The 7821-nt window shown below is 45.5% G+C and overlaps 1 protein-coding gene across 1 annotated transcript in view; it reads left to right on the forward strand.

Moving 5' to 3' along the window:
- Positions 1–7769, forward strand: part of RAB10 (RAB10, member RAS oncogene family) — a 49245-nt gene extending 41476 nt beyond the window's left edge. Inside the window, exons 4-6 of the mRNA XM_009332342.1 lie at positions 1928–2017; positions 2529–2630; positions 4646–7769. Of these exons, the coding sequence (XP_009330617.1) occupies positions 1928–2017; positions 2529–2630; positions 4646–4729 (276 nt within the window). The 3' untranslated portion in view covers positions 4730–7769. The remainder of the gene's footprint in view (positions 1–1927; positions 2018–2528; positions 2631–4645) is intronic.
- The last annotated feature ends 52 nt before the right edge of the window (positions 7770–7821 follow it).

Genomic DNA, 7821 nt, shown 5'->3' on the forward strand with positions numbered 1-7821 from the left:
CCTCTCGGTGACATCCCTGATGCGAGCCCCCGGTAAGCAGCACACCCCTCTAGAGAGTGCGTCCGCTCGGCAAACGGGCGCCTCCGTACCGCTCAGAAGACAGTCGCCTACTACTGTCACCCGTCGCCTTTTCTTCATTGCGCTGGTAGTTATATAGGGGGCAGGTCGGGCTGCATTACTCGGCTCCATCGCCTCTCCTGGTGTGATGGGTCTTTCCTCTTCAGTCTGCAGAGCGGTGAAGCGGTTCTGCAAGGGCACCTCAGGCTTCAGGAGAAGTCTCTTCCTCCTGCTGGTCCTTGCTGTTGCAACCGTCCATTCTTCTGCATTATTGGTCCCCCTCCCTTCTGTGTGTGCCGGTGGGGGAGTTTCTGGCTCTGTGGCCGTGGGCTGTGGGTCCACTGCAGACTGTGCTTAGAACCAGCTCTCTGACTCCTTCTCAGCCTCCCCGACGTTACGCAGCCTTCTCACCGCCTCCTGCAGCTCAGCCACCTCCTGCAGGAGGTCCTCCACCTGGGCACACCTTTTGCAGGCAGTTCTGCTGCCTGTCCCTGCCCCAGGAGAAAGGTTCTAGGCGCGTCCTGCAGCCTGAGGTCTGCACTGCAGCCTCTCCCTTCAGCAGCTCCCTGTGGGTGGGGGTGTCGGCCGCCACTGGGGTAGATGGTGCAGACTCACCAGCTGGAGCTGCGGCCTTCACCCTCAGATGAGTGCCCGCTACTTCAGTTATCCACTTAAGTGATGCTTTGTGCTGTGGCTGCTGGAACTTTTCAGCTAGTCTGGTGGATATCTTTGGCATATTCTTTCCTTGCTATGATGGATATTGGCAGTGCTTCAGTAACTGACCAGCCAAGGTATTTTTGTTCATTCAGCATTCTTTGAGAAAGCATTGGCACTCGCTTCTGCCTTACAAAGGTGATTCCCTGCTATGCGGTCCTACTCTTCTTTGGATCCTGAGCATTAGCGTGGCGCTCACTTCAGTTTTTTTCCCTTTGTGATGTCCTGTTTTATGTTCGCTTGGTATATAGTCTGCGTGCCATTTCACTGCATGAGTTTCTCAACTTCTGTGCGAAGTACTTAGCAGATAGAGCTGAAGCACAAAGCTGACGTGCAGTCTTGCTCTGATGATTGCGACATCAGAGGAATAGCATGATGCGAGAGAGCTGTAATTTCCCTTTGTTAGTTAACTCGGTAACTCCTCTAAAAAAAAAAAAATTACAGGCAAAAGGGGTTTTTACTAACTTCCTGGTTATTTGGCTTTGCGGTGGTTGAAAGCAGAGTTACAATTGATAAGGAGACTTACCTGTCTGCAATAAAACTGTGCAAAGGACCCTTCAAAAACCAGAACAGTAGCAGTGGCAGCTGGAGCCATTCCAGTGCCTGAAGCTTGATTGTTGGCAGCTGTAGACGTGGGGTTCTTCCCCTGTAATGTTTTGTAGCATCGTTTCTGTAACGTGCTTGTCTAGCACACGTAAAACCCGACACCTCTAAGTGGTTCCTTCCAGGCAGGAAGTTGATTCTTTTCCCACGTCACTGAATGCAAACTAACGAAGATTTGGTAGGCTGGTGTCACTAACTAGCAGGATCTGGGTTGCAGAACAGCACTTAGTCTTTTTCAGAAAGGAAGACTTCACACTTAAACTACAGAAATAAAAAGGAAGGGGGAAAATAACTGGCACTGGGATGGTGATAGAGCTGTGTCAAACCTGTAGCTGTTGTCTCATTCCACTTCCAGGTTATATGAGCAATTTAGTCTAAAGGCACTGTCAGAAGAATGATTTCTAGCAGTCTTTGTTACGACTCAGGAAAGTGCGGGACACCAAGACCTGTAAACGTTAGCCTGGACTTCAAACAGCCTGGAAATATAAAAGTGAAGTAGATATTTACGGCTTGTTGGGGGAGATGTGTAAACCTGTCTCTTGTCTCGTTTTAGCATGCCAATGAAGATGTGGAGAGGATGCTGTTAGGAAACAAGTGTGACATGGAAGATAAAAGAGTTGTCCCTAAAGCAAAAGGCGAACAGGTAAGTGTCAGACAAAAACTCGCTTATCAAAGTGAGCAAATCAGTGCCAAGACTTCCCGCCATCTCCAGGGCTGCCACAACGGGATGTGCCAGGGAACGAACGAGGTGGCTGGATTTGCTAATGGCTTGTAAGTCTTGGGAATGTTTTCTCAGAAGCTGCATTGCAAAGAGCTGCAATGAGTGGAACAAGTTCAGCTGCAGTTTCTGCTTTCTTTGGTAACTAAAATTTTTCAGGCATCCTTTGAGTTACTTACCATGTGACAGGCTTGTATGGTATCTGTCGTCTTATGTTCAGACATCAACTTGAGATGTAATACACTTTAATTGCTCTTTCTGAATCATTAAGTTCTGAATCTTCCTTTGTGACCCTTTGCCTAGCTAGTACTTCTGATGCCTGCTATGGCTGAAAGAGTATTACATGCTTATAAATGCCGCTAATCCCAAAGTTATAGCAGCGCCAGTTCAATAACTTTACAGTAATGCTAACCGCCTTCTTTCTTTTTTGGTTTAGATTGCTAGGGAGCACGGTATTAGGTTTTTCGAAACTAGTGCAAAAGCAAATATAAACATTGAGAAGGCATTCCTCACATTAGCAGAAGACATTCTTCGAAAGGTAGGTGCTTACAGGTTTTGTCTGAAAAAAAAAAACCATCCTAAAATTTCAGCTCCTGTTGCTTTTGATGTTTACCTGAATTGTTGCAGCTTTTGACTTTGGCATGCTAAGACAAACGAGTCCCTAAAGGAGGACAATTGTTCATCTGAAGCTTCTAAAGCTTGTTTGACGTTTCATTATTGTAGGGGTACTATCTAGAGAGAGTAGTATACATCAGAGCCAAGGAACGCAAACTCATCGTTGTTCAGCTCTTAAACTCATGGTTGTGTCGTACACGTGCTTGGAGTTAAAACATTTCAGTTGGCGTGGAAGAGAATTGTCCTTTCCCTGCCACTGTCTCCATCGATACACAACACTGTCTCAAAACTCTTAAGCGCCTGTTGGGAAGAGTTTAGGTGCGGTTGATAGAACAGATGAACGAGCCTTGTCGCTTCCTACCTTGTTTCCAATGATTAGCCCTCTCGGGCTCTGCATTTCGTTGGAGGCTTTATTGGATGGTTATATTGCGACTGAGAGAAGAACGTGGATCCACCAGTTCATCCTGGTGGTTGGCTCCCCTTCCTGAAACGTTCGGCGTACCATAAAGATGGTTGTCTTTTCTGTGGCCTGTACCCAAATCTTTGTATGCCCAGAGCTACAGGATACTGCTATGCTTGTATCCCTGCTATCTTTCATGAGTAGAAAACGCATTGGCTTCCAATAGCTGCCACTGTTTTGTTGCAGGATTGAGCCGGGCTGGATACGTGGGTGGCTCCAGGGCTGGTTCCAGTTAGTTGATGTACTCCCGTAGCCAAGGGCTTGGTTTACACAGTAACCCCTGTGCTAGCACGTTCCTGCTTATGATCAGGTCATGCCTCTTCAGCACTGCAGCTCTGTGGAGCTCGAGAGACGTGGGTTGGCCAACTCTAGCACATGTGCTTTGCTCCTAAACGAATGACCCCACGTGTGTTTTCTGTGCTCCATCTTAGCGGTAGGGACTGCCCCGTATCGAGACTGCCTTCATCACCATCTTCCACCGCTCTCCTGCACGAATGCTGTTGATAATGTCATCTGAGTTAGTTGGTTAGAAATTTAGTGCAAGGTCAATGCTGAATCTTTTCGCAACCCTTTTAAATACACATCTGCTCAACAATGTCTGGTTCACCGTTGTAGTTCTGAGTTGTTTCTTAATCAGCTTTTGACAAGCTTTATGTGAGAAACTGGGTGAAAATCCCTGGCCTTTGGTAAACAGGAGGTCAGGCTAGCAAGTCTTGTTGACCCTTTTGACCTTTAAATTTTTATTTTGGGGCCTCAATGTATTTATCTGAAGAATGGGGAGAGGGGGTTGCTTTTGCAAGGCTGTGCCAAAGAGAATAATAAAAGGAATATAGAGATGGAACTGCAGTATTCTCGCCAATGTTTAAGTTAGTTTCGAAAAAGCTGAAAGTAGATGTTAGCATCTGATCAAAACCACTTGACTTTGATTTTTGCTTTGGTCTAACCAAGTTTACATCCTGTGACGCAGACGAGCCTGTTTTGTCCGCTGCCTCGGAAACCGGTGTCCTGGCTAACTGGAAGGCAGATGCTTTTGAACAACCCCTCTTTATCCATAAATTACTCTGTGTTTTTTTTAAGGTCATTAGTTCACGTAATTTAACTTCAGCTTGTGTTAGTTGTACGCTGTGATTTACTTACTCCACCAAAGTCCAAGTGTCAGTTCTAAGAGCAGGATCTAGAAATAGTTTTAGTTTACTTTGGGGTGGTCCAAGTTCAAAAGTGTTTTTTTCCCCAGCTTTTTCCAGTTGTTGTTTATTTAAAACAAAACAAAACCCCTTTAAATTGGTTTTCCGTACTTCTGCTGGCAAGGGGAGGCGGATTCCCTGCATTTCTGTAGAGCTCTTTGTCCATAGTTTATTCATTATATTAGTCGGTGATGTGAGTCTTTTTGTAAGCCGCTATCTCTTCAGCTCTGAATACTTTATTTCGGAATGCCTCGAGAGTCGTCTAATTTTTTTTTTTAACTTGTTTCATTGCAGACCCCTGTAAAAGAGCCCAACAGTGAAAATGTAGATATCAGCAGTGGAGGTGGGGTGACAGGCTGGAAGAGCAAGTGTTGCTGAACGTTCTCCTGTATCACCAATCGCCATCCACCGCCCCTTTTTTCTCGCTGCAAAACAAACCACTCTGCCCGTTTTTAACCTTAAACCAATGTTTTGTTCCTCATCTTAACAAGCTCCTGTCTCCCTTTGTTTTTCCGTTTAGGACAGCTTGCATACTATAATTTTCTCAACAACATGTATAGGAAAATCATCTCCGTGACTTCATTTTTTTCATGTACCTGCTCAACTTACCACTACGTTTTGGTTGTATTATAGTCCCGTTCCTCCTGACATTAAAACATATAGCAATCATATTCAATTCTATTCTGCAAATTGTATAAGAATAAAAGTTAGAATTAACAATTTATTTTGTACAACAGTGGAATTTTCTGTCATGGATAATGTGCTTGAGTCATCATATTCTCTAGATGCATCAGCAAAAGAGCCAGGAAAACACTCATTTTCGCCTTGAGTCTGTGAATGGGGTTTATTTTGTCCTGTGCCTTATGTGGAAAGGAACTTTTGTTTTCACTTTTTTTTTTTTATTTCTTCTGGTGGAAGCATGTGCAGGAGACATACCATCCATACTTGACCATTTTTAAAATACTGAACTCTTTTGTGATTGCTTTCTGTAATTGTTGGTGTAATGCATCGAGGACAAAGGGTGGTGCAAAAAAAAAAAAAAATTACATTTAATCTGCTGTGTCTCCTTTTTGGTGATCTAGCCATTCAGAACTGTTCCTGCTGCCATTTTTTTTCCCCACTCGCAGCTCTTTCCTTTTGCCTGCATGCTGCTTTTATTTGCATTTCTTCATGGTGTGATGTGTTAATTAAAAGGATGGCAACGTGGTATGTTTGCCAAAAATTTAATACAAAGCACTGATTTAGCTTTCAAGGTAAAAATGTTGAAGATACCTACTAATTTCCCTCTAGCCAATGTCAGTCCACTAGTATATCTTCTCTCTCCTCCTGCATAGCCGTTGGGTTTTATGATATGGAAGAGTTATTTGCATGCACTAGTTTTCTATGGAGGGTGATGTGGTTGTCTACTTTATGTGTATGAATATAACATGCGATTCCCAAACTGACAGCAGTTAACATGAACTTTTAAGTTCTCTCTTACTGTTAGCCGCCCCACGAGTTGCTCGGTAGCCTAGCAAAAGGCTGAGTGAAACTAGACTCAAAAAAGAAAAAAAAAAAAAAAAGAAAAAAGGAGTTGGCAGTTTAATTTATTACCTCCCTGAAGACTTTCCATTTTCCAGTGTTAAAAGCTGAGTCATCGGTACTTGGGTCGGTCTTGCCCTCTCTCCCGCGCTGTGGGAAGGTGGCGGGTGATCCCAGCGGGGCTGCTGAGCCTCCCTCCCCCGGGATTAACTTGCTTTTCCAGCTCGCCTTCCGGCTTTGCCCGCGGCTCCGGGCCTCGCCGCGGTGTCACCGATGGCGTGGCTTTGTCCTTTCTGAAAGGAAGGGGGTTAAGGACTGCCAGTCTCTGTCGACCGCTCCCGCCGAACCGGGCGTCCAGTCTGCAGGAGCGTTCGTACGTTCACTCGCCTTGCATTTGCAATACCGCGTAGGAGAGCTGCTCCGGCCGAGGACAGAAAGATATTTTAAATAGACACTTCTTCCTCCCCAAGCCTCACGTTCTCCCTTAAAGTTGGACAAGCTTGTGCCTCGCTCTTGTCCGCTTGGGTTTTGGACTGTCTCCGGTAAATAATTAAAGTAGTAAATAACGCTGATTTAATTTTAATGAAATGACGGTGTTTTAACATTGAACTTCTAGTTTTGAACGGCTTCCCGTGTAGTAACTTGACCGAGGTGTCTGCCTTTCCCTCTGTATTTTGGCATTTTGTCTCCGTGTGTGTTAACCCTTCCCAGGCGAGTGGCTGTTGGGGTCGGGCAGGACGCTGGGGCTGGCGGATAAATTGGCACCCTCTCGTTTCTCACGTCCCGCGCCTGCCGGTCGGCGCTGTAAATAGAGTACGGCTACCTTTGGGTTAAATCTGCACTTTCTAACGTTATCAAAAAGGGAAAAAATGGAGAATTATACATCAAGGTTTCTTTGTGTAATCCTTGTTTTAAACGTGAGCTTTTTATTTGCTTCCAGGGGCTTGGCTCCCTCTGTGTAAATCCCTCGGGATCCTTTGTGGACGCTGTGTTCATTGCAAGCCAACAGGTAGAGAACAGGCCACTCGCTGGTACTACCAGCTGCCACCTCCGTTTCCTATTCTCCTTACCCAGTTAATAAACTGAAATATTTCTAGACGGTCTACTTCTGTTCATATAAAAACCATGAATTTTAACCCCGTGGCTTGGCTTTGTTTTGTGTTGTGGAGCGCAAGGCCCGGCCGAGGAGGAGTGAGCGACGAGAGTCGATGCAGATGCTAAAAGGAAAAAAAAAAAGTAATAATAATCATGTTGGAGGAATTTGCAGTAACTTTATTTCTGCCGGTATTTAACTTCCTGCTAGCTAGCAACCTAACTGCTTGTGAAACCTCTACTTGGACGACAGCCCCTCCCCAGCCCTGTGCGTGGAATAAAGCCTAAGGCCAGCTAGAAAAGGATGCGAAAGCAGCTCTCCCTGCGCTCAGCTTTGCCCGGTGCCGGCGGTGCCCCCGCAGGGGGGGCTTTAGCCCGCCCGGCCAGCGGAGGAAGGCTCAGCGCTACCTTTTGTCACGGCAAAAAAAATGTAACTTGATTAAATTGGTCATGATAAACTAAAACCCGAGGTTGAATCTATCCTACGAGTGTGTTAGCTGCTTTCTGTTTAGTGCTTCGGCGCGGCCCCGGGGAGCTGCTGGTGCCGCGGCGGTGCGGGGCAGGGGTAAAAGCGGCGCTTCGTGCTCTCGGACTCGGATGATGGAAAAACAGCATCAACTTAAGGTCTAGGATTAATTCCCATGCCTACAATTTTTTACTTAATCTTTTAATATTTTTGCTACTCCACTCTGGCTTTTTATTTAAAACACATTCTTTTGTACCACTTACTGTATCAAATTGTATAAAAGATCACTGTCCCATTCTTGGTCATACCAAGAGCAAATAAAAGCTTTTATAAACTTGCATCCGTTACTTCCTCGGCCCCATTAAATTCCCTCTCGCCGAGCCTTGGCTGG

This window comes from Pygoscelis adeliae, unplaced genomic scaffold, assembly GCF_000699105.1.
Source record: "Pygoscelis adeliae isolate BGI_AS28 unplaced genomic scaffold, ASM69910v1 Scaffold89, whole genome shotgun sequence".
Lineage (NCBI taxonomy): Eukaryota > Metazoa > Chordata > Aves > Sphenisciformes > Spheniscidae > Pygoscelis > Pygoscelis adeliae.